At 41.8% G+C, this 26749-nt stretch overlaps 4 protein-coding genes across 5 annotated transcripts; 2 read left to right on the top strand and 2 right to left on the bottom strand.

Annotated features, from left to right (window-relative positions):
- The first annotated feature begins 884 nt into the window (after positions 1-884).
- On the top strand, positions 885-7908 carry LOC117765705 (ras-related C3 botulinum toxin substrate 1). Its single transcript, XM_034592128.1, has 6 exons — positions 885-1290; positions 2383-2454; positions 3505-3622; positions 3892-3954; positions 6030-6189; positions 6278-7908. Exons 1-6 carry the CDS (start codon positions 1256-1258, stop codon positions 6406-6408), a joined length of 579 nt encoding a protein of 192 aa, XP_034448019.1. The 5' UTR covers positions 885-1255; the 3' UTR covers positions 6409-7908.
- Positions 7909-8597: 689 nt separating this feature from the next.
- LOC117765712 (serine/threonine-protein kinase 19-like) lies at positions 8598-11723 on the bottom strand. Of its 2 annotated transcripts, none has more exons than XM_034592135.1 (7): positions 11592-11723; positions 10849-10944; positions 10610-10752; positions 10042-10280; positions 9842-9939; positions 9219-9366; positions 8598-8896 (listed from the first exon to the last, which is right to left on the bottom strand). In XM_034592135.1, exons 2-7 carry the CDS (start codon positions 10940-10942, stop codon positions 8851-8853), a joined length of 768 nt encoding a protein of 255 aa, XP_034448026.1. In that variant the 5' UTR covers positions 10943-10944; positions 11592-11723; the 3' UTR covers positions 8598-8850. The 2 variants fall into 2 exon arrangements, with proteins under 2 accessions (XP_034448026.1, XP_034448028.1); XM_034592137.1 differs by lacking the exon at positions 11592-11723 and adding an exon at positions 11464-11492.
- dxo (decapping exoribonuclease) lies at positions 11631-18918 on the top strand. Its single transcript, XM_034592133.1, has 7 exons — positions 11631-11998; positions 12447-12883; positions 12986-13212; positions 13577-13796; positions 14006-14141; positions 18383-18477; positions 18564-18918. The coding sequence occupies exons 2-7, from the start codon at positions 12453-12455 to the stop codon at positions 18697-18699; spliced, it is 1245 nt and encodes a 414-aa protein (XP_034448024.1). The 5' UTR covers positions 11631-11998; positions 12447-12452; the 3' UTR covers positions 18700-18918.
- A 2465-nt stretch (positions 18919-21383) lies between these two features.
- LOC117765711 (peroxisomal membrane protein PMP34) lies at positions 21384-26289 on the bottom strand. The gene is made up of 9 exons (XM_034592134.1): positions 25958-26289; positions 25795-25855; positions 24741-24807; positions 24212-24366; positions 23549-23665; positions 23308-23453; positions 22920-23015; positions 22200-22282; positions 21384-22103 (listed from the first exon to the last, which is right to left on the bottom strand). The coding sequence occupies exons 1-9, from the start codon at positions 26030-26032 to the stop codon at positions 21956-21958; spliced, it is 948 nt and encodes a 315-aa protein (XP_034448025.1). The 5' UTR covers positions 26033-26289; the 3' UTR covers positions 21384-21955.
- Positions 26290-26749: the final 460 nt, after the last annotated feature.

Raw genomic sequence — 26749 nt, forward strand, 5'->3', positions numbered from 1 at the left:
TCGTGCCACCCTAGTTTCTGTGTTCAAATACTTTTGCATAAACGCAGTCCGTGCAAAATTCCCAAAAGAAAATTCACAATATCTATCAGAAGTTAGTTATACCTTTTGTCATACACAGATGATGTAACACAACACCATCATCTTGTTCCGACTTCTGATATATTCATTTGATAATTTTCTATTAATGTTATTAATTTCTCCTGGGAATACACATTGAGACTTGGTTCAGATTTTAATATAATTTGCAGTTACCATGTATTTTTTACTTTTTTCTGACGTGACAGATTTAATTAGATTTCTCTATAAATGTTAAGGTCTTGACCTTATTATGTTATGATTTGGTGCTTCAAATTGAACTGAATTGAATACCGGTTACTTTAGTTAAGTCATTTTTTGCCATGGATTTTGTTAAGCACTTTGTAACCTTGTTTAGATAAGTGCTATACAAATGAAGTTATTGTTATTATGAATTTCACAGTGATGAGGTGAGTCCTGCAAACTGATGTGTTTTTAACAGTGTTAGCATCTCCATCAGGTTTCAGTCCCGTTGAAAAACTTAATTTAGTGTTAGTTTCTTTTACTTTTCTTTGTATTATTTGACAGTAAGAAAATAAAGACAGTAAACCTGAGTGCAGGGAATAACAAAATCCATCGTAAACAAGGCTGGGTTAGCTGACGTCACTTCCACATTCCGTGTCACACTCTAACTCCCCCGTCTTGTTCTTCTTGTTTATTTTGGGCCATCCGAGTAAATATTATAATTTTTAAACGCCACATCTCGTGAGATCTGTTCATGCTCGTGTTCTCTGAATTTACAGAAACCCGCGGGACCGCCCGCTGTTTGTTTTGGGGTGGGTCCCCGGTGGGCGTAGCGACGTCACCGCACCGGAAGCAGCGTCTGGTGGTGGCGGTGTCCGGCTTCACTTTTTTTTTTTCTCTCTCTCAGCTCAGGGGTGGTGGCCGCTGTTGTTGCCTCGCAGCTTCCCGATCAGCCCACGAAAGCATGGGAATGTCGAGAGCGCACTTCTGACTGAACTCGTGCTAAAGTGCCAGATAAGTCGCCCGCGAGTTTTCCCCCGCCAGCTCCTCCGCGCCCCCCAGAGCCGCGCTGCGAAGCCACACACGCCCGAGAAGGAGACGTTGTCGGGGCGTTAAAACCCAGCGAGCAACCCCCCCCGGACAAAGGAAACGAGACGTGCGAGCTAACGTTAGCTTGCTCCCGGAGCTAACCTAGCATTCCTCTAGCTGCGGCGCAATGCAGGCCATAAAGTGTGTCGTTGTCGGAGACGGGTGAGTTAACTTCACGGAGCCCAGTTTCGGTTCAGGCCTCCGAGACCCTCTGTTTAACTCAAATGGCGAAGATGTAGCATTTAGCTCAAACCAGACAAGCTAACGCCGAAGCCTTTTACTCCAGGATTTCCCCCAAGACGGGTCAAGTTAGCTGCCGAGCTTTAACTTTACCTGCTTCTACTACGTGGATATTATCACTTATTGTGTTTCTCACACATCACCACTGATAATTGGTCGTTTTTACAGATTTTAGTTAAATATCTCTCAGCTAGTTTCACGTTGGCCAACCTGAAGTTAACCCGGTTACTGTGTTTTCCTCCCACTTTGGGTGAGTCACACACCGCCCGGCAGGTCACACAGCCGTCTGCAGCAGAGTTTGAAACACTTGGCCGCAGTTACTCACCTGTTGAGCAACGCGCAGAGTTAAACTCCAGCTTTACACCGACGTGTTTGTGCAATGCTCTGTTGTGTTGCTGGTTTCCCAGCTTCTAAAATGCCTGAGATCGCTCAGTCTGAGTCTGGTTAAGGGTTAAAACACGAGCTATAACCGACTATGTGACGGTGAGAGGGAGGTAAACTCACTTATACTGGTCAGGGTGTGGTGGATAGCACAGCAGCACAGTCACCCATGGGCCTATGACTGATTTTCGATTGTGACTCAATGGTTCATGGGAAATGGTACAACACTTAAGTTTCACGTTTAGTAAACACCCCTCCTCTTGTTATCCTGTGTGCTCGTCTTGGCAAAGACCAAATCCAGTGTGCACAATCTAAACCTGATTTCCCAATGAAGGGATGACTATTTGTTTTTGTTTATGATTTGAACTCTCAGGCTTGATAAGTGCAAAACAATTTATAAGTTAATTGACCAGCAAGTTGACCAAAAAGTCCTTGTAAAAGTAATTTTCCAGGCAAAACTGCAGAGAGATCTCTGGTTGAAGCTTCTCCATTGAGAGTATTTGCTGTTTTTGTGTCTTTGATTTTTAGATCATAGATAGAGAATCTGGATATGATCATTTCCAGGAAACGTTTGTTAGGCATTTCGTTGATGCTCTTTTTTACTAAACAATTCATCCTCCTTCTCCCCTCCAGAGCTGTGGGTAAGACCTGCCTGCTCATCAGCTACACCACCAATGCCTTTCCTGGAGAGTACATCCCCACAGTGTGAGTATCTGAGACTGCAGCCTAGTGTGGATGATTCATTTATGCATTTGTTTATGTCAGACTAGGAGACGATCGGCACTATTAATCCATTATTTGTGTCCACCCTTTCTTGTACATTCACTGCATAATGTGGGAGGCATCTTTTATTTCAGTTGCCTATTTAGACGGAGATTTGGTTGCCTGTAGAACAGGTTATAATCACTGCTGTGGGCTGCAACTGAGATTTAGGGATAGGCGTGTTGCAGGAAAACCCAATATCATCGACCTGCAGAGCCCCAGTCCCCGCCCCCCCCAGCTACTGTTTAGACCTATGAATGCGAGAATCCCCCAGCCACTGTTTAAGACCTGCGCATGCGGCACTAGTTAACCAGTTTGACATGCGAATACAAGGAAAACAGAACTCTATCAAGGCTACCAACATTATATATTATATATATATATACTTTTATCCATAGCGACTTACAATTAGTGCATTCAACTTCATACTGATGTGTGTTTTCTAAAGGAAATATAAACTTAAAGAGCTTTTGTTTGACCTTCATTTGGAAACACAGCCATGGAAATCTGATTGGAGAAATAACATGCTGCTTAAAGCTGCTCACTATTATGCCACCGGGGTATTTATTTCTATCATCGTGTGCTGAAATAAATGTTACGCCTAGATGGTGTGAATACAAACACTTGGTTTCCTTCTCTTCGTGGGTCTGGAACGCGTAGTTCTAAAACGGTGGCCAGTGCATGCTTAGGTCTAGGTTTTTCAGATACCTGCACCCTATCTGGTTCCAGACCAGCTGTGGGAACTGTGTTTCTCTGTGTCAGTCTGATCAGTCATTCTGGACTGGCTGAGCAGGCTGTTAATAACCAACATGCTCGGTTTAGCTGAGCCAGATTTAATAGGTGATGATTCATTTTCAAGAGAGAGCTGAAGAGGCCCAGCAGATCAGTGCAGAACTTGTTTTGCACTTCAACGCTTGAGTGTTTATTTCCTGTCAATTTATTTTTAGCTTTATTTTTGTTTTTGTCTTATTCTCACATCATCACTTCCATCAGGTTTGACAACTACTCTGCCAATGTTATGGTCGATGGAAAACCAGTGAACCTGGGCCTTTGGGATACAGCGGGACAGGAAGATTACGACAGACTCCGCCCACTTTCCTACCCTCAGACGGTACATTGACACATTTTGACAATACTGTATTATATTAGACTTGTTATTCTTCCCTTTGGCTTGTGCCATGCGCCTTAAGTATATTTTGATGCCGGCTGTGCCCTTACATTTTTCATTTGGAAAGATTAGGAGCTTAGAATGAATTAGGAAATCAGAGGGAAAGAAAAACACCACACCTTTGTGTGATATGAACACAGGAGTATTTGTTTCTGTTCTTGTCAGGAAGTGTTATGGACTTTGATTGTATTGTTTCCTCCTTTTCTCACCAGGATGTGTTCCTCATCTGCTTTTCGCTTGTGAGCCCTGCCTCTTTTGAAAACGTCCGTGCCAAGGTGAGTTGACCAAAATAGGATATAGTGGAGGCTGTGAAGGTGTTACCATGGAACTGTTTTAGTATATAACGATAGATCAGTTGAAAAGCCTAGAGTGTTTTCCAGTTTTCATTGGATGACCTTTTGTAAAGATGTATATGCACACTGGTTTCTGCTGAAAATCTGTCTGGAAGATGATGCAACTTCAAAAGCTACTGATTTAATCTTTTGTTAATCAGGTTTTTTGGCACTGATCTGGTTGGTAGATTCCTGTGCCGCCTGACAAACACATTCCAGTTAAAGCATCATCACTATAGCTGGAGGTTTGATGAGGATAGTGCACTAGCCAATCATCTTGGGATAGTCAGGGTATCTGGTACCACAACAATGTTAGCTTGAGGGATTGGGGACTGTAGTTGTGCAGTCAGTATTTATAAGGAATGCAGAAGCACTATGCTGACAAAGTGACTCACAATAAGTGAGTGACATCTTAACTAATCCGTTTAATGAATTTGCTCTTCAAGAATACCAGGTTTAAAATAGAGTTTTTAACTTAAGGAAGGGTGTTGACCACATTTAAATTAGATGACATTCCACGCTGCTTTTATTCCTCTGTTATGGTTTCAGTCCTGACAGTGACTGGTTCAGAACAGCCGGCATTTATCCTGTTGGGCTGTGTTCAGACCGACATGATGCCTGCCTGTAAAACATATCTGTCCCATTCAATAAAATGAAACCAGTTCTTATACACAGCACTCGGGGCTCCAAAAAAAAAGTTGAACCAGGCAATGCATTGGCCAATCAAATACATAAAAGTGCACATTCGTGGTTTTTACTTAAATATGTACTTTGTAACATGACCACTGTATTTTTGCTATTTACATTGTGATCATCGCAGCAAAAGATCAAATAGTTTGTTTTTATATTGTGTTTTTGGCATCTGTTTAGATTTTAAATGCATTAATCTGTTACTGAACCCTCTGGATTTTATTTTATTGTCTCACTGGTACCAAAACTAATGATAATATTGTGCAGTTTAAACAAAGGGGATTTTGGTCTGAATCCCTGATTATCCACCACTGTGGCTCAGGGTTACGTGAGAAAACTTAGTGAAACCTTTTTAGAATCAGTGAGATGTTGGCTTCAAGTAAAGCGTACGTCAGCTGCGCAGCATCCGCACACTGCCCAGATTGAGCCGACTAGTTTCAGTTTCCAGTGAGATTAGCTGCAGTTCTCGTCTGTAGCTGTGGCAGCAGAAAGAGCTGCACTCAACTGTGTGTTGAAGTGTATTACTTATTAATGTAAATTAGTTCATTATTACATTTCATTTAGCTATACTCTGCACTAGAACATGTTGTAAACCCTCACATAATTATTTAAGGCCTATATAATGGCACAAACACACATTTTTAACTCTTTATTATGAGTATTGCCCTTGTATAATAAGCAGAAGTCTCCAGAAACAGCAGTTTCTCACACATATAGCAGCTCTTTAGACACAGAGAGACACATAAACTTGTAGAAAGTTTTGTTTCGTCACTATTATCACTATTTCTATAAAAGCAGTGGGTGACACGAGTATCTGCAGGAAGTTAAAATCAGACACTGATGGTGTTGGTTTTATTGCCCATGACTTCTGTTCTGGTTTCACTCTCCTAGCATCGACCTTTCAGCCAGCCGCACTTTTCAGTGAAAAGGCTCCGTTAAACCCAGCACACGCTAACTGCTCATCATCTAACAGCAGACAGAAACGGCTAATAACTAGTTGCGAACACATTCCTCTGCTCAGGAGCCAGATATTTCTGTCATGAGATGGTTGAGACCAAAAGTGGAGTTAAAAGAAAATGAATATTGGACGTAGATTTATCAGCTGGTCAGATAACAGATCTGCTGGATAAATTTAAATGGGGAACTTTTTGTTTAACAAGTTTAACAGATCAGCCTGAATGGAGGTAATACTGTGTCAGTGTTTCCAGCTTGATGTGCTGCCCCTGAGGGACCAAAAATAAGTCCCTCAGTCATCGCTGAGTGCATCAGTTGCTAATAATAAGGTTTGAGAAGTAAAACCTCTAACCTGTGTTGTGCTTTCCGTGCAGTGGTACCCTGAGGTGAGACATCATTGCCCCAACACTCCCATCATCTTGGTTGGCACCAAGCTGGATCTTAGAGATGATAAGGACACCATAGAGAAGCTGAAGGAGAAGAAACTCACTCCCATTACCTACCCCCAAGGACTGGCAATGGCCAAGGAGATTGGTAACAGCACTGACTCATTATCTGGTGTTTTAAGCTGAAATATTTAAAAGACAAACATTAAACCGATTTCTATGTGCATTTCCCTCAGGTTCCGTCAAGTACCTGGAGTGCTCAGCTCTGACCCAGCGTGGCCTTAAAACTGTGTTTGACGAGGCCATCCGGGCCGTCCTCTGCCCTCCACCTGTCAAGAAGAAGAGGAAGGTGTGCTCTCTCCTCTAAGACTTCCTCCATTTGAACCGGTTACAGGGGAACATGACAGCTAGTGGTGAGGGTGGCTAATGACACAGGAGAAACGCACCAGTATACACACGAAACAATGTGCTTCAGTTTCTTTTCTTCCATCAGCGTAGCTACAGCTGTTCTACCAGCCGTTTCCATGATGAATTTGACATGGGGTCAGATTTAGGATGTGGGGTTGAATGATTTTAGACCCTAGTTCTTTTTTAACAGCGTGTACTGTATAGATGAGTCTATGAAATTATTAAAATCTTGAGGCCTTCTGAAATGAATTGGATGTTTTGTTAAAAAAAAAAAAAAAAAAGACAGTGGAATGTTTTCAATTTGTTCTTCCACTGGTTGTCCACCTTCTTTTTTTGTTTACAGTCTTGGTTTGTTTTGAGTGGAAGAAACATTGCCAAATACATTCTGCACACATACTGTATTTCAGCCAAAAAGAAAACTGTTGTTCTTGTGTCTCAAACCTCCGAAATACAGCTGAAAACTTTTGTGCTGCTGTTTGTTTCAGCTTCATGACCGATTTCTATTGGATTCATTTCAGTTTCACTTTTCTAGAGCAATCCTGTGTCACCACACGGTGAAAAAAGAACTTAAAGTAACCAGCTGTAAAGTCCTTTTTGTATCAAATTTACCATTCATATACCACAATCTCTTCAGCGGAAGTTTGTTTTCAGCCCTAGCACATTTTCCATAGGTGTAATGATGACAGAGAAAAACTACAAATTCCCTCTGCGGAAACGTCTGCTGACTCTTACAGTGCTATTCATCCCTGAAAAAGACCTTAAGGATCCAGTATTTTATGTGTTTGGCTTTATGGTATTTTTCTTTCCTCTTTGCGATATTACCCGAGAAATATCTCAACTGTTTAGCTGCCCAGGAGTGCAAAGCTGAAAAGTTAACTAGATATTGGATTAGAACTGTGTAGGTGTTTTGGTGGTGGGGATCAAGAGCACCTTTCATGCTCTGTGGGCATTTATCAGAAACCTTTTGTGCAGCACATTTGATTTTTAATAGCATCACTACTGGCCAAGCAATGTCACTAAGGAGCAGTTTCAAAGCTACTGTCGGTTATGGTGTAGTATACAGTGTACTCATTTTTGTTATAATCATGTGATTGACTATTTTGTATCACACTTCACTCACTGTATTGTTAAACTAACACTATGAATATCCTTTGTTTATTACCTCTACAGTTAACGCTACCTTAATCTCCCTGCAAGCCTAGCTTTTTGTAATTAATGCTGATAGCATGTATGTGCAACATATACTGAAAACTAAGATTAGAATTGCTACAGTTATATTTTTTGCCTATTTACAAATTGTATTTGAACTACTAGATCAGGGGTTAAGTACATGTTGCTCATCTGTATTGTATTCAGACATCAAGCTGTGCTTTAATTCAAGCCAATGTTGTGACTTGTTAGTTTTATGGATAAAAGCTATTGTCACTTTTTGAAAAAGCCAATAAATTCTTGAAAAAAACAGACTTTGTTGACCAATGGAAACTAATTTTTCTCTTGATTTAACACCAACACAATATTAGAGCTGCTGACAGAAAATTATGGTTTGATAACCAAACAATTATTTTAGTCAAATGTTGAGGCAAACATAATGAACTGAATATCTTTGGATTCTGTTGAAGATGTTGTTTTAGGCTTAAAGAGAAAATAAACAGATTAATTGATAGTGGAAATACAAAACAAAAGTACTACTGAAACCTAAAATACAGTAAATTCTTCACTCAGACATTATTGGAAAACGTGGGGTGAATGTGGAAATTTCATCGTAAAGAGAATTTGTTTCCAGATTGGACGGTTTTCTGCCTTTTTATTTTAATAGTTTTAAAAATTAGATGAATCGGCCCCTTCTCAATTAATACTGACTGAAAAGACACAGTTCAGTGGATGTAGCGACTGATAGGACACACAAAACTGAACATTTAGGTTACTGCACGGCTGTAAAATATGTGTTCATGAGTTTATTCTTTTTACATTGAATGGAACAATGATATTAAAGACCTGGAGAATGAATCTGTCAGGGAATATAGACCCAAAAAACTGAATTTAGCAGATGAGTGGCTCAGGCTTCTTCGTGCCAGTTAAACCTGGCAACAGAGGTTACAGAGAGCAACGGCCAAAGTTCAAACACCACACAGACGACAGTATCAAAGTGGTTTCATGGTGTGCACGCAAGTCATCACTCATGTTTATTACAGGATAAATTAAATCTTGACATGGTCATGTCAACATAATTGACAATTCATAAACCCACAAGGTTTTTATATAACATTTGGCACAGAATCTACACATGAAATCTTACATGTATCAACTGTGAGTCTTCATACGAACACATTTCACAAGCGTAGTTCATCTTGTGAACTTTCACGTCTTCAGTCACTTGCTGGGTCCGTCTTGCTACGAAGCCTCAGGAATCAACATATCGCAACAATGCCCCTGAAGTTGTCGGTATGCTACAAAGAAAACAGAGTAAAATAAGGTAAACATATGATTCTTAAAGAGCACAGTACTGGTAATACGCCATGTTAGCCCAGTTGGTAAATAGACGATGACGGAAACAACAGATGTATTGAGTTGAGTTTTTAAGCAATCGTAGCTGTTGTGATGATTTTCTGAGTAAGGGGATTGAGCTGGCTTGTTTTTGAAGGTTTGACTATGTCTGACCTTGTAACAGAAAACCCTCAATTACTGAACTGACAGAGGATCATAAATCAGAGAGCAGCTGTATGAAGAACCTGTTCTTAGCATCCAAGTGAGTAAACAAAGAAATATTACCTCTCCACCAGATCGGCACCAATAATGTCGTGGATGTGGTATTTCATGTGGAATTTCACATGTGAGGTTGTTCGCCGCTCCTCTAGCTCTGCCTGCAACACTTCACTATATTTGGACTTCTTCACCATGGCGAGCACAGCTTTGCGACCTAGCAGGAGGAGGGGACAGTCGGTTAGAAACAAACAAATTCTCCAATTCGCAGGGCACTGCCAAAAAATCTTGTAAAACAAGTGACATGTTAATGACATGTTGAGGTTAAGGTTCTTTTAGTGTCTCCAGAGGGAGACAATTGTGCTGCTGCATCAAACCAGACATCGAGTAAAAACATTAAATACAATAAATACATTAAATAAAGGCCAAACATTTGCCTGAGATAAAACAACGAAGCAGTTTAGTTGGAAAACATTCACACTGTTGAGAAATTTCCTAGATTTCAAAGGCGTACTTGTCAGAGACACACATCTCACAGGCTTACAGGCCATTAGTGGAGCCTGCAGCTAGTGAAGAGCTCCCCCTGTTGTTATGTCTGCTGTTCCCATCGAGCTGCCCGTTAAAAAGTTTAACTGACAGCAGTACGAATGAATGCTTATAGCGGTCATGTGACAGTGTTCCCTGACACCCACCTTGTATAAAGTACTTGGTGAATTTCCCTGAGTTGGGAATGGACAGCCACCAGCTGCCTGCGTCCCTCACAGTCAGGAGCCCTGACTTCACCAGCTGCCTACGTGTTGGGAAAATAAAGCATGTGCTGATATTTGAAAAGTCTGAGGACTCAGTTGTAAAGTATTTTCAAACCGTTCGAGTAAAACAGGTTCTTTCATACGTTATCTCAGAGTCTGTGAAGAGGAACTCTCTGATCATTTTGTCTTTGCTGAAGCTCAGATCTGTGCAAGAGCAGGTTAACAATTTCTCCAAGAACTTCTCCACCGTCGCTCGGGTCACTTTTCCCTCCTCTGCTGCCAGCACTTTGGCCTTGAAGTCTGCGGCGAAAATCAGCCCGAAAGCTTCCGTATCAAACCCGAGCTGGAACATCAGCAGTTCTGCTTGTTCCCGCAGTTTATTCTGGGAACACAAGGGGTGGGAGTGTTGTGTACTTTCACATTAAGACAGGTCAACATTAGAGATGTTCTGATAACAGCAACAGAAATGCCTCAGATACTGACAAAAGTGCCAGGTCGGGCATCCACAGATTCCAATACCAAGATTATTCGTTTTATTCAGCTAAAACTGCATAGCCATCAACAATGCCATTTGGAGTAGGTGCCATACAACTGTCAAAATATGTTAAATAAGTTGATATTATTACAACGTAAGTCGAATACCAGGAAGGGAGATATGGTATTGGAACATCTCTAATGAATATAGACATTAAGACTAAAGAGCCAACTTACCAGCTCCTTGTCCACTGAAGTCTTGTCATGGTGTATACTGTAAAGTTGATGCTTCAGCACAATCTGAGGCAGGGCGTCATTGAAGAGCTTTCTGGGAAACAGTGTCATGAGGTCCTGCAGCGTGGATCTGATGTCTTTTGGCCCTTTGAGGTGAAGATATACATGGATGGTCATTGAGTGGAGGGCGTAAACCCAAAAAGAAAAAGATGCTCTGTGTAGAACCTTTCAGCCAAACCCACCGTCTCCCTCGCAGACAACTCCGAACTTCTCTGTGCCATGTCTTCTTTTCTTCACTTTGAAAGTGTCAGAAATCAGAGCCCGTTTCCTGTTCATACCTGGAGGAGAAATGATGGTGGAGAGGTCATGACCTGCAGACTCCAACAGCTGATCACACAAACAGCTGCTCTTCTTCTCTGAAGGCAACACTGACCACGGTGGGTGAAGTGTTTAAGTCCACAGCTCTAAACACATGAAATCATGAGACACGATTTCTGCTGTTGTTTTACGATTTAAGAATTTATCCCGTTACTTGAATTGTATTGGATCTGGCTGCAGCCCGAGACACTGTTTTGTGGACTCAAACACTCCAGCCACCCCTCCACCTGCATAGTGGTGAGTGGATAATAAGTGAATCTTTTTTGGGTGAACAACCCCTTTAACTGTGTAATCAGAACATGTTTTTATAAAAACAGCTGTCACTTTGCGACTTTACGAAGACTCGTGTCTGAACTTAGCTGTAAAATATTCACTTTTTTACGTTTCTAGCCCAAATTACAGCTCTGAGAATAAACCCAGGCGCTCATATTCACTGGTGAAACACATTTCTGATCAGGACACAGTTCGGCAGGACCCACCGGTTGGGTCGCTTTATGTCTTTGTTGTTAGCCAAGCTAATGCGGCTAACTGCTAAGTAACACAGCTTGGTCCGTGCACTGACACACGCACGTCACACACGACCATTCAAACCAGTTAAAGCACGTACCTGGCAGCTATTAATATCAATGACGTTACTGTTCACATTGTCTTGTGTGCCGTTCTTCTTCTTCTTCTTCTGCACTGATCACAGCTCCCACACCACAACTACTCACCGAGTCTTCTTCTTCCTGTTGCGTGGAGGAGGTCTCACTGCTGCCACCTGGTGCCCTGGAGGAAAACCCGCGGCAGTTTGTTATTAGCCTACGATGCTAGTTAGCTCTGCGGCTAACGAAACAAACTTACCTCGTGTGTTGTTTTTTCTCCCGCCGCCACTTGTCGTTTTTTGTGTTTATAAGAAAAGGTGCTGAAAAAACATCGCGGCCGCTTTTTTTCTAAATGCGAGGTCCGGTTTATCATCGTGGCTGACTTGAGATGAAGATAGGGTTAGCTTAGCTGCCGTGTTTGCTAACCAAGGTGGGTTTTCGTTTGCGTCGTGAGGATTCACTAGAAAACAACGTGTTTGTCTGTTTACACAACGCGGACACACTGCTAACAATACAAACATGTCCATCTTTACATCAGGAATGTGCACGTATTAACAATAACACACGTTGTTTATGTGGAGCATTTTAAAGTAAATAAAATCAACCTGTGCAGGAAAATGTCACAGTCACAGCAGCAAAAGTCATGTTCATTACAGAATACACCATGAGCATCTATTATGTACATGATTAGGCCATAGAAGAAGAATAAAATAGGACATGGTAACAAATGGTGAACGTGATGTGTGTGAAGATGTCGTTTCAGCAGAATAAAAACAATGTCAGCTCTGCCGACACAAGTGATGATGAGGCAGATCACTTAAGAATATCAAGACCATCTAAATGAAATCTGTGCGTTTCTATTCTTTTCTCCCCGTCAGGTAGCGATGGACCACCCCCGATCAGCGTACAAAAGGGAAAGAGGCGACGGTTGGAGAAATCCCCACGAGAATAAACAGTTGAAGCCAAACCATCACCAGCAGCGTCAGTCTGGATCAGCTCCAGAGCCAAACCCGCTCGGCTCTCAGAGTCTGAGCACCAGAAGGGAGCTCTATGAAAGAGACTTTCCTGTTTACAAGCAGCCTGTCGAAGTAGGAAGTTTTTCCCTCGATGGTGAGCGCAGATTCTTCAACGACGACAGGCAGATGAGATACTACGAGGAACCTGAGAGAAGTCCCAATTTCGACCTGAGGGATGGATACAAGGACCGCTTTATAAAAAGGGATGACAGTGTGAAGGAGAAGCTGGACCACATCCTGCGCTGGATCATAGCCAATAGAACAAAGTGTATCCCAAGTGCGACCACGGCCTCATCACGGTTAGTGCTTGGACAGTCAGACACAAACTTGCGAATCCAAAGTCTCAAGACAACTGTGTTTACCTGTTGGACACATGTTGTTTGATCACATGCTCTTCCCAGTGCTTTAGATGCCGACTTTGTGACATGGCGGGGTCACCTGACCAAGCTGCTGACCACTCCCTATGAGACACGGGAGGGCTGGCTGCTGGCGGCCACCATGTTTAGAGGAACACTTTACATCAGTGAAGTGGAAACAGAGGCTGCTCGGAGGGACCGAGAGAACCGCACTGAGAGGCATGAAGAGATGATGTACTGGGGGTACAAGTTTGAGCAATACACATGTGCAGGTATATACGTTTAAACAATTAACAATAAAGATCAGTAATAATTTAGTCAGTCATAGTTATAAATAGCCTTTCTATGGAGCCCATTTCATCCAAGAAAGGAAAAACAACAATTGAAATTTTCTTACAGACAAAAATAAAAGTACTCATGTATAACTTGTGTTTCAAAAATCTTTATCACTTTATATCTTGCTTTTTGGACAGTAAGTTAAAAAAATAATTTAAAGTATCTCATGGCTTTAACCTCCTGGCAGAAATGGGCTTCCATACATGTCAAGTATAAGACATGTAACACATAAACCCAATGCACATAAAGTGAGAGGCAAATATTTGAATGATAACACTTCAGTCTTATGCTTCCCTGTAGATAAGGTCCACAGTTTACCTGACCCGGGTGGTGTGGTGAACACGAATGAGGGCTTTTGCACTGTGGTGCAGACTCGGCTCGCGGATCACAAACTTCTGTTCTCCGGCGAGGTGGACTGTCGGGATAAAGATCCCAACGCTCCAGCTGCTCCTGCCTGCTACGTCGAGCTGAAGACCTCTGCAGAGATTTGCACCCCCAAACAGCGCAGCAACTTCCACAGGTGAACAATCGAGTAGTAAAACGCAACTTGGCATCATTTTTATGGCTGGATGCATTTTGTTTTTGGGGTTGTATTATTGCTGTAATTCTAGTTTTTAAATATAAATATAAATATATAAAAAAATATAATTTATCACTGTTTGTTTATTATTTGATTTACCTAAACGCAGCTGATTTTACGTTGGTGTTTCTCATTGTTGTGGATGTTAGGTTCAAGCTGCTGAAGTGGTGGGCGCAGTCGTTCCTCCCTGGGGTCCCTCGCGTTATAGCAGGCTTTCGGGATCATGAAGGAGTGGTGGTTTCTCTGGAGACGTTTCACATCTCCAAGATATCACATCTCATCAAGGTACTGTGTAGCAGCTTGAGTGGAGACATTAATCTGGATTTACTGTAGTCATGCTTGTGTTGTGGGACTGGGGATGTTAATGCCAGTTCTTAGTCAAATGTCAACAACTATCAGACAGATTGCCATACATTTTTTGCAGAGGATGATTGCTTCTCACTTAAGTGTTTCCCTGACTTTTCCTCTTTGGTCATCATTTTCTTTAAACACCTGCAGAAATCCAGCTATTCTTATACACAAAAGTGTTACCTTTGATAGTGATCAGGTAATTGCAGACACGAATGGCCGGTTTGTCATAGTCACCGGTCAGCTTTTCAATAAACCTGTTATCCTCGCCAGTGTATACGCTCCAAACTGGGACGACAGCGCTTTTATTAACTCTTTTTTCTCTACTGTCCCTGGGATCAATAGCCACCACTTGATTGTTGGGGGTGACTTTAATTGTGTTCTCTGCCCCAGTCTTGATCGGTCTTCTACCAAACATGCACCACTGTCTAAAATGGCCACAGCTATTAGTACCTTTATTGAGCAGTATGGAATGGTTGACCCCTGGCGTTTACACTTCCCTACAGGAAAGGCTTTTTCTTTCTTTTCACCAGTTCACCATACGTTTTCCAGGATTGATTATTTTATTCTAGATGCCCGGCTTATACCCTCTTCTAGCCCTCCCACTTACCATAGTATAGTTATATCTGATCACGCTCCCCTATCCTTTGAACTAGATTTCCCTGATCATCCTGCCCCATATAAACAGTGGCGCCTGAACCCTCTTCTACTCTCTGACAGCGCTTTTGTAAAATTCATCCAAACCCACATACAAATTTTTATTGAGACCAATGCATCACCGGAGGTATCTCATAGCACCATATGGGAAGCGCTGAAAGCATACTTGCGAGGCCAAATTATTGGCTATGCCTCAAATACCAAAAAGGCGAGGATGGCCAAATTGAAAGAGCTTTCTGTCAAAATTTCACAGCTGGACAATCAGTATGCCTCAACGCCTACTCCAGAACTTTATCAAAAGCGGATTCACCTACAGACTGAGTTTGATCTAGCCTCCACCTCAGCAGCAGAGCAGCTGTTATTAAAGTCCCGACATTCGTTTTACGAGTTTGGCGACAAAGCAGGCCGGCTTCTTGCTCACCAAGCCCGCCAAACCGCAGCCTCACGCCAGATAACTCAAATCAAGACCACCTCGGGTTCAGTGACCACAGACCACAAGGAGATTAATGATGCTTTTGTAGCGTTTTATACAAACTTATACTCGTCTGAATGTGACGATGAGGCTTCCGATTCAGAGTCGTTTTTTCGGAATTTGAACCTACCAACCCTTGAGGACTCTCAGAAAGATGCCCTCGACTCCCCCCTGACGCTGGAGGAGGTTTGTGGTGCCATTAAATATATGCAATCTGGCAAATCCCCTGGACCAGACGGGTTCCCAGTGGAGTTCTTTAAGAAATTTGCAGAAGACTTATCCCCAATACTACTATCAATGTTTAATGAATCATTTTCAATTGGCCATCTCCCTGAAACCCTGAACCAAGCCTCCATCTGTCTCCTACCTAAAAAGGACAAAGACCCCTTGTTGTGTGGGTCTCACAGACCGATTTCCCTTCTAAATGTGGACTGTAAAATTCTCGCTAAGTCCCTTGCTCTGCGGCTTGAAAGTGCTCTTCCCAAGCTGGTGTTACCTGACCAAACCGGATTTATTCGAAGCAGACATTCCTATTCTAATATCCGTAGGCTGTTCGATATTATTTATACTACCACCAGTTCGGATGATCCTGAGCTTGTAATATCCTTAGATGCAGAGAAGGCGTTCGACCGGGTGGAGTGGGAATATTTATTTATGACCATGAGGAAATTTGGCTTTGGTGATGATTTTATCTCCTGGGTTAAATTGTTGTACGCCTCTCCCTTAGCCTCTGTCCATACTAATGACTCTCACTCAAAATATTTCCCACTACATAGAGGCACGAGACAGGGCTGTCCTATGAGTCCCCTGCTTTTTGCTCTGGCGATTGAACCGCTTGCGGCTTCTATTCGTCAATGCCAGGCAATTGAAGGGATAACTCGAGGGGACACAACACACAAGCTCTCGCTTTATGCCGATGATTTACTTTTGTACATTGCTAACCCAGTATATTCTTTGCCGCACGTCCTGTCTACCTTGGAACGATTTGGAAAGTTTTCAGGTTACAAACTGAATTTAGAAAAAAGCGAACTTTATCCCATAAACAAAGCAGCTCTCGATATCCCGGCCACAGCCTTCCCATTCAAGAGAGTGTCTTCCCATTTTAAATACCTTGGGGTGGTGGTGCCGCGGTCTTTTCACAAGTTATATAAACTAAACTTCACACCGTTATTGGATCGATGCAGGCAGGACATAAACCGCTGGCGCACATTACCCTTATCATTAGCTGGCCGGATTAACCTAATCAAGATGAATGTTCTTCCTAGGTTTCTGTATTTGTATCAATGTATTCCGATTTTCATTCCTAAAAAACATTTTTTTATACTGGACCAAATACTATTTGCATTTATATGGGATGGAAAGGCCCCCCGTATTCGCAGAACTTTTTTACAAAGGCCGAAAAAGTTAGGAGGAATGTCAATGCCTAATTTTCTTCACTATTACTGGGCCTGCAATGTTCAAAAGGTCATAATGTGGGCTAATAGTGGTGCAGATGTGGACGCTCCCGCTTGGGTTGAATTGGAATCTTTTAAATTGCAACTCCACTCACTGGTCACAGCTCCTTTACCGCTTAATTCTGGTTCTTTCAAAAACCCTGTAGTTGCCAATACCTTGAAGATCTGGGTACAATTTCGGAAGCATTTTGGCTTGCAGAGCGCATCAATACAGGCTCCTATTCTGGCAAATCATCTTTTCACCCCTTCCAAGTCAGATCTGGCCTTTCGGGCCTGGCATGGCAATGGGATTAGACTTGTTAAGGATCTATATGTTAACAAGGTGTTCGCTTCATTCGATCAATTGTCAGGGAGGTATGCGTTGCCCCGTTCCCATTTTTTTCGATACCTACAGATTAGGCACTTTGTACAAAGGGGTTACCATCCTTTCCCTGCACAACCCACAAGCACGCCCTTAGATAGTCTCCTAGGATTCAATGCCGGTCTCAAGGGCGCCATTTCCCGGATTTATGGGGAAATTGACGCGATAAACCCACAGTCTCTGAATAACTTAAGGACACTTTGGGAACAAGACCTAGGCCTGTCATTTGCTGATGGTCAGTGGGCTTCAATCCTTGGCCGGGTTCATTCCTCCTCCCCCTGTGCTAGGCACGGTCTAATACAGTTTAAGATAGTTCATCGTCTCCATTTCACCAAGGAGAAATTAGCAAGAATATACCCTAATACTGATCCTACATGTGACCGATGTAAGCTAGCTACTGCAACCTGGCTACACATGTTTTGGCTGTGCTCGAGCCTCCAAACATATTGGGAGAAAATCTTTGGATCGCTGAGTGACATCTATGGCATGACGATTGAACCTCAACCTGTAATTGCACTCTTTGGGGTGATGCCCGAAGGCACAGTATGGCCGGTTGGCATGCATGTTGTGATCGCCTTTACCACTCTGTTAGCTCGGCGCCTTATCCTCCTTAACTGGAGGAGGCCGGTGCCACCATCTCATACAAGATGGCTTAAAGAGATCATGTTCTATTTGAAGCTTGAAAAGATTAAATATACACTGAGGGGAGTTGCAGATACATTTGAAAGGGTATGGAGGCCTTTTCTTGCATACTATGACAATTTAACCCAAATAACAGACTGGGAGGATTCATAATTCCTTTGGTATAGCACAGTGCTGATGTACTTAGTTTTATAAGGAGTGTACATTACATGTTTATTTATTCACTGTTTTTGTTTTGTGTGTTATTTACTCAACATTGTATACAGATGTTTATTTAAATATTTGGTGGTGTGTCTGTCAAGGGGATGCTGGGTTGGGGTGGGGGGAGGGCACATGGGAAGGGAGTTATGTAGGATGTATTTCAAATGTTGACTGTGAATTATCCATGTAAAATTCCAATAAACAGAAGTTGAAAAAAAAAAAAACACCTGCAGAAATCAAACAAATAGCCTTCTTATCATCCTGAGCCTATAACCCCACAAAACCACTAGCATGGCTGCAGACCGGAAGTCTATTAATTAAAGAAATTCACAAAAGAAAATGTAACATCACACAGTTTATTAATACTGTCTTGTGTTTTCTCTCTGAACAGAATGAATTTAACTGCTGGAAGCCGACAGTCTGTATGAACTTCTGCTGTGATTTCTTGTCTTTTGTGAAGCATGTGGTTACTGAAGACAACCCAAGGTGAGTTCCAGTGATACAGACAACATTGGACTTTTTCCAATGTATTTTTTAAATACTTTAATATTGAATAATTGTTTCCCTCCCAGTGTGGTGTACCTGTTCACCTGGGAGCCCCACAGAGATGTGACCTACTCCATCCACAGGGACTCCCCGTATTCATTCCTGCCCCGCTGGTATATCGAGGAGATGACCAGCAGTCGAGACTCACACCATCAGTCCTGATTTACAATATCTGGTCAAACAGAATTGTTGATAGAGGGATTTTTTTAAACCAAAATACTTTGGCATTTTATGCATGGACAACTTAACTTGTGCAGCTTGCATAGAGTTCATGATCATTTGGAGGGAATTTTTTTATTATCCTGTATGCGTGTGTCAGACTGAAGGGTATTATTTCCCCCCCCGTGTGTGTGTGTGTGTGTGTGTGTGTGTGTGTGTGTGTGCGTGTGCGTGCGTGCGTGCGTGCGTGCGTGTGTGCGTGCGCGCGAACAGGCTACATCCATACTGTTTTTGTTTTAAAACCACCGTCCATAGGAACATACCTGAAAAGGCATTATCACATGATTATTCACGTACACTGGGCATGTGCGTGTCAGTGTAAACAGGAAGGAGAATATCTACTCTGCTGCTGATTGCTTACAGCAAATACTACAAACAAGGAACAAACATGGTGAAAACATAGAGCAGGATTTCTTTTCTTGGACTGACGTGGGGAAACTGTTAATGACAGTAAGTGTTTACAATGTTCTGCCCTCACAGCTGGTAGAGTAGTGACTGATAAGAACCAGGTGGCGAATGCACGTGACTGCATCTTCGCTTCCAAACATTTTCAAACTCAAACGGGGCCAACAGCAATTCCAACCTTTCCAGTTTTAGAGGCTGGAAAACTCCACAGTTGTGTTGACGGCAGGCGTAACTGTAGCAACAGTGATCAGTTTTAAAACTAAAAGGTAGTAGTGTGGATGTAGCCTCACTTTTGGTTCTGATCTGTCGTAGGGGAGACTGCCTGCCCAATGAGAACTGTGTGCTTGTCATGTGAAAGTGCAGAGTGAATGCGTTTTCTACCGAGTTTACGCCCTAATATTTCCTGCCTGTCGAGGATGGTATTCGTTCATCATTTGAAAGAGAGCTGTGTTTTTTTTTATGTAAAACAAACAATCACAATGTAGTGTCAACAGTTTCACAAACTTTATTATTCCCTGGTTATGACAATAATTTTAAATTCCCAAAACAGTTATGTTGAAATAAACAAAATTAGAAAATGTTTTTAAAAAATGTGTTGAAAATAAATGAAAGTGCATCAGCAGTTACAAATATTTTTCTGTAAACTGTTAAGACAAATCACAACATGTTCAAATGAGTCACTGCCTATTCTGTGGTTTTTTTTTAACTAACAGTGACTCATTCTCCAGATTTGAGCCCTTTCTCACCTTTTAAATAAAGCTCATTTCATTCTCCCGTAATCACATAACTTTCAGTTTTCTGTTTTTTCACACCAATTACACACATCTTTCAACATTTTACTTGATTTCTCAGAAAATTATTTGTGTATCTTAATGGAAAATAAAAACATGTGCAGGGGACTGATATTTATGTGTGCAATTTGGTGCAGAATCAAATAAAAATCCAGATCTAGTGACTTGTGGTTTCATGAGGGGAGTGTGAGGTATGTGCTCGACTGATATTATGAATTAGAAACGCATTCATCTTGTGGTGGATTTCCACTGAGGCATTTCCACACAGTAGATGCATGAGTCCAAACCAACTTTTCTTTTTACAACTGAGCAAACCTAACAGGCAGAGAAGCTCAAATCCAGTAAATCATTTGTTAGTTTTTAAACTGACAATGTCTCACATCAATGCACCTGATGAACAGATGCAAGACTGTTAATCTCCTAAATATGAAGTTGTACAACAGTGTTGAGTATAGTAACTCTTGTAATAAAAGAAGAAAGAGCACAGTGATGAACGTATACTGTAAATTACTGCCAGTGCCTTCCCTACCTAGAGGACGTGCAGAAATAATGGAATCAAAACGTTCATACTGACCAATCATTAAAAACCATACATCGATAACACAGTGCATCATGGTTAATGTAAATCATCAACAGTCATCACAGTACTTAGTTCAGATCATAGTACAGTTTTTTATGATACAATTAACAGGCACTTACTGTGGTATTATTACATCTGTAACCTTTACGGTTTACTTTATGGACTCATTCCAAGTAATATTAAATTCATATTAATTTATTATAATTATTAAAACTAAAACCTTTCTAGCCTGGAATAGTAAGAGCAGATTTTACACACAAAACTAAAGACATATCAACCGGAGCTAGGCCAATTTCTCTCTTTCATCATTTTTGTTGTTACTGCTCATTTGTGTGTAATAACGACATCTTGTGTGTCTTCTGAGCTTCACGAGGTTTTCATCTTGCAAAACGCCAAACGCAGTTAATTTCACAGTTAAACATTGGTCGGAGTGTACGAGGAATGATCCAGGGGACGAAATCCAGACAACGCACCATTAGGTAAATTATTGGTCTCGTCATTTCAGGAAAAACCCAGACAAAGTTGGACATTTTGGGGGAAATGCTGTTTATGCTAAGTCACTGAGCCGAGCCTGCCTGTGTCTAAAGCTAACAAAGTCCAACAACAAGCACTTCTACAGCTCATTCATAAAGTAACACACTGATCTCTTGAAGTTTAAAAAACGTCAGATCGCTGTTTTCCAGAGTTGTGTCACAGACAGTTTCTCAGCCCAGACCAGTGGATTCCTAGAGTCTCTGGAGTTTTTAGATTATTACAATTAAACAAGTGAGTCAACCTAATGAGCTATTTATTGTGTGTTAATTACTTGACACACAAAACATTCTTTCTCATGCAACTCTCCCAAAATGCCAAACTTTTCCTTTACAAATAATGCAATATTTTTCCCAACTAGTTCTTAGATCTCATCTGATGGTAAAATATAATTTCATTGTAGGCAAGTGAATCTCGGTCTTTATGTGCAAAGGAAATCATTGGTGTTTAGCTTTAACTCGAATTCTTAAAGGGTTAAGAGAGGCGTGGGGAATACCCTGGACAGGTTGTTTCTCCATCACAGAGCCAAATTAAATCATGCCGACATTAATGTTGTTTCTAGATGGTCTGTTTTATTAAGACCAGAGTCACTTAGTTAAATTTGTTACCATAGCAGACTTGCCAAATACATTATCATAATTTATTTCCTTAAATTTACCATAAAAGTCCAACCAAATTCAACAGAGCTGATATTCATGGTCAGTCTGCACAGATGGAACCAGGTTAAAAACATGAGTGTTACCTCTCTGTGGTTGTTTTGGGCAAGCGTCTGTAGCCCTAAATGCACCAAATCCCAACTCTTGTCTTATGTAATCGATGTAACTTCTGGCACAAACAAAACCCACTTACAACAAGTGTATTAATGCCGTGCTGCACTGAAGTGGGCGTTTGTTCAGTGCTTCAGCTTCTTGTTCAGACCCATGACTCTGAAGGTCGCTGAAATGATCTTCTCGTACACCACAAACATGAGGGCAGCCGTCAGTACCGTCTGGAGCAGCTTGGCCTCCAGGCCTTTGTACAAACCAAGAAAACCGTTCCTCCTGTGGTAGAGAGAACAGGTTTGAATAAGAAACCATCATTGTGTCAGTGAAGACGTGTGTGTGTGCGCGTGTGTGTGTGGCTGTGGCTGCACTCACCTGATTCTGTCCATGAACAGGGATAAAATGTTGGAGAGGCTTCCTGTCACACCACCCTTTCCATCGCCTTTGTACTGACCGAACTGATGAGAGAACACACACCAAGTTATCTTATTTTACCCAGATATGACTTTTTCTTTTTGGACTTATTGTGAATACAGTTAAAGAACCGATGCAGTTATGAGCTCATGAAGCATTTGAGTCCATTTCACATCTGCCTGCTTTCAAATACAGTGAGAATACAGAAGGCTTCATCAGGGGTCCCTATGGTTTGAATAATGCACGAGATGGAAGCGTTCCGTTTATCTGGGTTATTTTAGCTTCCTTCTAGATAGTAGATTCTAGGAGGAAGTGGAGACAGGTCGGCCATCTTTATATACAGTGTATGTTCTGGACCAGTAAATTACTTTAGCTCCCGCTGGTTGTCATAATAGTTGCCTGGCAACAGGATCAGCTTTGTTTTACACTATAGTTTTTTATATAAACCTGGCACACAGTACAACGGTTTGGCTCATTAAGGTGTTTTTTATAGCCTTTGCACAAACAAACATATCTAAACAGGAAATCATTTGCATTTGGTCTTTTTATGAGATTTGTTGACAATAATTAAAGGAGATCAGCCTTGTGATCCTTTAACAGTGGCTGCTAGTTGAGATCTCTTGGAAATGTAAAAAAAAAAAAAAGAAAACAGGGTGAACTGTGACATGAGATAGTATTTACCCTCAGGATGGCTTGAATTGTTTGAAGAGGATATGTTGCCGTGGTAGCAATGGCCTTGGCAATAGCCCCAATCACAAAGATCTCTGCTGAGGATATCTGTGGTAGGAGACAAAGATATAATTCACTTACTGATTGTTAAGATGCCAGAATCACTTCAACTTTCGACGTGAAGGAACAGCGGCTCTGCTCCGAGCTCCCTCCGGATGTCCGAGCTCCTCATCTGATCTCTGATGCTGAGCCCGGCCACCAGGTGGAGAAATCTCATTTGGATGCTTGTATTTGTATTTGTATGAGATCTCACCCCATGAGGCATGAAATAATATTTCTTGAAGAATAAAAAAAACAAACAAGGCTGAGAGACAAGAGATCTTTTCTTGTGTCCTCTCACCTTCTTCCCTCCCCTGCCCGCCTTCCTCTTCAAGGCCTCATAAAACATGAACTGCACAGCCGGGTTGAGGACGAGGATGAGAGAGGCCAGAGTGCCGTTCCACAGAGTTCCCACTCCCTCATTGGCTATGATCTGCGAGAAAGCATCTGAAACACAGCAGTTTTATTACGACCGAACAGTAGCAACACAAAACATGTCTGAACTGGGAAACTATAAGACACAAGGTATGTACATCACATACCAAATATGCCGCTGTACTGGGTCTGCTGGAGGTCCTCGTTACGGAACTTTGCCCCTTGCAGCTTCAGCCGAGTGTTGACCACCCACATGGGAGTGGTCAGGACCACATTCACCACCCCTGCATGAACACCAGACTGTTAGAGCTCTTTAAATCACACTCTGGATCAGGGACGTCTGCTACATCTATGGAACGGTTATATATATTTATATCCCTGCCAATGGTTTCACATTATTCTGATGATGTACATGTGGCTGGTGTGCATAGAAAGGTTGTAAGTAAATATGGCCAAAAGCAGAGCTGAAAGTATTAATCCGTTAGTCAATTAACAAAATATACCTGAAAATTTATATTTATCAAATGTTTAAGTTACAAAAAATTAATTAATTGTTGTCAGATTAATCGCTGATGGAAACTATTGTTAATTGCAGCCTTTAGAAAAACAACAGTGGTTTAAAAAAGTTTTTAAAAAATGAGCTGTGCAAATACACCATGAGGAAGGAAAGACAGAAAGTGATTGACAATAGAAGCAAAACTAGAGCAAACATTGGTTTTCCACCACTAGAGACAGCTCTTAATTTGTAATGGTTGGTGCTGAACTCACAGTTAATACTAAGCGTTTGATGGCTTCATTCATGAAAAGGAGTTTTACTATATGCGAGTTACCTGCTACAACTCCCATGAGCAGATCTTTGCCGGGTCCGGACCTGCCTGGACCAGAGACCGCCAGCCTCTTCAGCGTGTTGAAGGTGTAGAAGTAGACAAAGTTGGAGCAGCAGAGGCTGGAGATGACTGGGAACCAGCCTCTGTACAGAGACTGACTGGAGGAAGTGAAGAGAACTCAGTCAAAACATGATGGTTAAGGATAGTGCTGCAACTTAATGGCATCAGAAAATACACAAAAGAGGAGCTGGAAATAGAAAATGTACGATTCAAAAAAATTACCTAAATGATTGGTGAATGAAACAATGCTGCTAATTAATTAGCTAAATATAAACTATGTGGTAAATTGACTGTTTTAGCTCTAGATTCTACTCATTTGCGTCATATGCATGTCTGCTGCATATACAATAATGCTGCACACAGTTTTTACAATCAAACCAAGTCAATTGGTTTATCACAACAAAATAAATCATAACTTGGTAGGAATTGATGCTGCAGGTTCTGTTATATTACGACACTAAACTATACTGACAGGCCTTCTTCCTTTGCGATCTCAGCCAGGATGATGGGGGTGGAGTTTGACTTCCGCTTCTCGTCCACTGAAAGACAAGAGATAAGCAAGTAGGTGAAAGTTAAAAAGGGCCATTTCACCAATATCACCTCACTGGTCATTTGGAACACCACTCGGCCTCAGCGGATTTATGATGTGTTCTGCAGCAGAGGATAACCTTTTCTATGGTCTGAGTAAATAACCCTGTAATGCACATCAGGGGTTATCTCAGCGTGAGCTTGTAACGTCAAATTTACAACAGAGAGGTGATTGAGTTTAAAGCAGAGTGGTGTTTACCAGGTAGAAAACCTTTCGAGAGCAGAAGTGCTTTACAATAAAAATAAATATAAATACATATATTTGTATGATGCATTTGATTTACTGTCATGAGAAATTGCCCAAAACGCACAAAGGTGTGATTATTGGACATGGAATGATCCGTTTGTGACAAGAGTTTGATAACAGAATCTTAGGAATCATTGTCATTTTGTTTTTAATTTATATAAAGACCGCTAATATATTGTATTGGAAATCTATAACTCCCTAATATCCATATCTGCCCTCAAAAATTCACATGAGTCAGGAACTAAAACTCACACAGACCAGTACACAGCTTCGTCTTGAGCTGTGTGTAGTTCTCATCGACTCAGGATATCTTGGTCTCTGCTTCATAATCTTTGACCAGGTCCCTCAACTTTATGATGGTGACACAGGGGTGGATCCAGGGTTGCGGCCAGGGGGGCACTGGCCCCAGGTAAAATTGGATTGGCCCCTTTAGTGAAGTGAAACTATTCACTTAAGGCCATTTTCCACTGGTCAGAAAAAACCACTCACACCCACTAACGTCTGGCTTCTGTCTGCAATGGGACTAGATGCAATGGGACATTCATTCCTGGTTCAAATGACTCTGCAGTAGACAGATTTGAATCAGCCTTTTTCAGTGAACTACTCCTTTAACCTTCAGTGTGAAGTCGCTCAGCTGTGTTTCAGGGTTTGCTGCTGTCAGGTAACCTCCGTCCAGGACGGTGACACTCACCCTGCAGTCTGCTCTTGGCCGTGTCCAGTGGGAAGAAGACGCTCATCGCTGTCACGCTGCCCTGAAGGGGAAAGGAACACAGAGACTCGGTGAATCTCCATGTTCTCTCCAGGCTCAGACACACGCTTCACACACAGTTACCACACTTGACATCTGCTCTCACCACAGCTCCCGCCACCGCGTGAACCAGCGTCTCGTAAGCCAAGAGGCCGACAGCCGATCCTCCGTTATCCGACATCTCTGCAGTCTCCGCCGGTCACAGGTCTCTCACACACACTCACACAGCAGAGACCGGGAAGTAAACCGTGGAGGAGCTGCCGCCCGGGGGGATCACTGCCAGCGGTCGATCCGGTTGTTCCGGCTGTGGGCAGTGAAGTGAGCGTGTAACAGTCACATAGTGTTTACAAACCCGGAGAGCGGTGACGAGCCGAACTTCCGCCCATTCATTGATTGGACAGAGTCGATAACTTCTTTTTCTACTTTCTTCCTGTTGTTGTTCTTCTTCTTCATGTGTTTAACAAGCTGCAATAGCAACACCTGCTGGGCTGGAGGAGTGGAGAGAGCGAGAAGGATTTTTTAAAAAGCTTAAAGGGATAGTTCAACCAAAAATGAAAATTCACTCATTATCTACTCACCAATATGCCGATTGGGGGGGGGGGCGGGGTCAAGTGTTTGAGTCAAGAAAACACTTTTGGAGTTTCAGGGGTAAACAGCGTTGCAACCAAATCCAATACAATTGAAGTACACAGTGACCGATTCTTAAAACATATACAAACAACAGAAAAAAACATAAAATGCTAAGTATTTGTTAAGTATAGTATTTATTCTTTACTTGAGTATTCTACTTTTACCCCACTACAATTAATTAACTGGAAATAAAATGTTGAATTTGCATAATTATATACACATCATAATTAAACATAAATATATATCTGATATATATAAAACAATGTAG

This window comes from Hippoglossus hippoglossus, chromosome 8, assembly GCF_009819705.1.
Source record: "Hippoglossus hippoglossus isolate fHipHip1 chromosome 8, fHipHip1.pri, whole genome shotgun sequence".
NCBI lineage: Eukaryota > Metazoa > Chordata > Actinopteri > Pleuronectiformes > Pleuronectidae > Hippoglossus > Hippoglossus hippoglossus.

Excerpts from the sequence above, each read along its gene's own strand:
- LOC117765705 (XM_034592128.1), top strand. The coding sequence starts at position 1,256 with ATGCAGGCCATAAAGTGTGTCGTTGTCGGAGACGG. Across the intron at positions 1,291-2,382 it reads TGTGTCGTTGTCGGAGACGG|AGCTGTGGGTAAGACCTGCC; the intron begins GTGAGTTAACTT and ends TCTCCCCTCCAG. Across the intron at positions 6,190-6,277 it reads GGCAATGGCCAAGGAGATTG|GTTCCGTCAAGTACCTGGAG; the intron begins GTAACAGCACTG and ends CATTTCCCTCAG.
- LOC117765712 (XM_034592135.1), bottom strand. The coding sequence starts at position 10,942 with ATGAACAGGAAACGGGCTCTGATTTCTGACACTTTCAAAGTGAAGAAA. Across the intron at positions 9,940-10,041 it reads TTCACAGACTCTGAGATAAC|GCAGCTGGTGAAGTCAGGGC; the intron begins GTATGAAAGAAC and ends CCCAACACGTAG. Across the intron at positions 9,367-9,841 it reads CACCAAGTACTTTATACAAG|GTCGCAAAGCTGTGCTCGCC; the intron begins GTGGGTGTCAGG and ends TCCTCCTGCTAG.
- dxo (XM_034592133.1), top strand. The coding sequence starts at position 12,453 with ATGGACCACCCCCGATCAGCGTACAAAAGGGAAAGAGGCGACGGTTGG. Across the intron at positions 12,884-12,985 it reads GCGACCACGGCCTCATCACG|TGCTTTAGATGCCGACTTTG; the intron begins GTTAGTGCTTGG and ends TGCTCTTCCCAG. Across the intron at positions 14,142-18,382 it reads AGATATCACATCTCATCAAG|AATGAATTTAACTGCTGGAA; the intron begins GTACTGTGTAGC and ends CTCTCTGAACAG.
- LOC117765711 (XM_034592134.1), bottom strand. The coding sequence starts at position 26,032 with ATGTCGGATAACGGAGGATCGGCTGTCGGCCTCTTGGCTTACGAGACG. Across the intron at positions 25,856-25,957 it reads ACGCGGTGGCGGGAGCTGTG|GGCAGCGTGACAGCGATGAG; the intron begins GTGAGAGCAGAT and ends TTTCCCCTTCAG. Across the intron at positions 23,016-23,307 it reads CGGGCAGGGGAGGGAAGAAG|ATATCCTCAGCAGAGATCTT; the intron begins GTGAGAGGACAC and ends CTCCTACCACAG.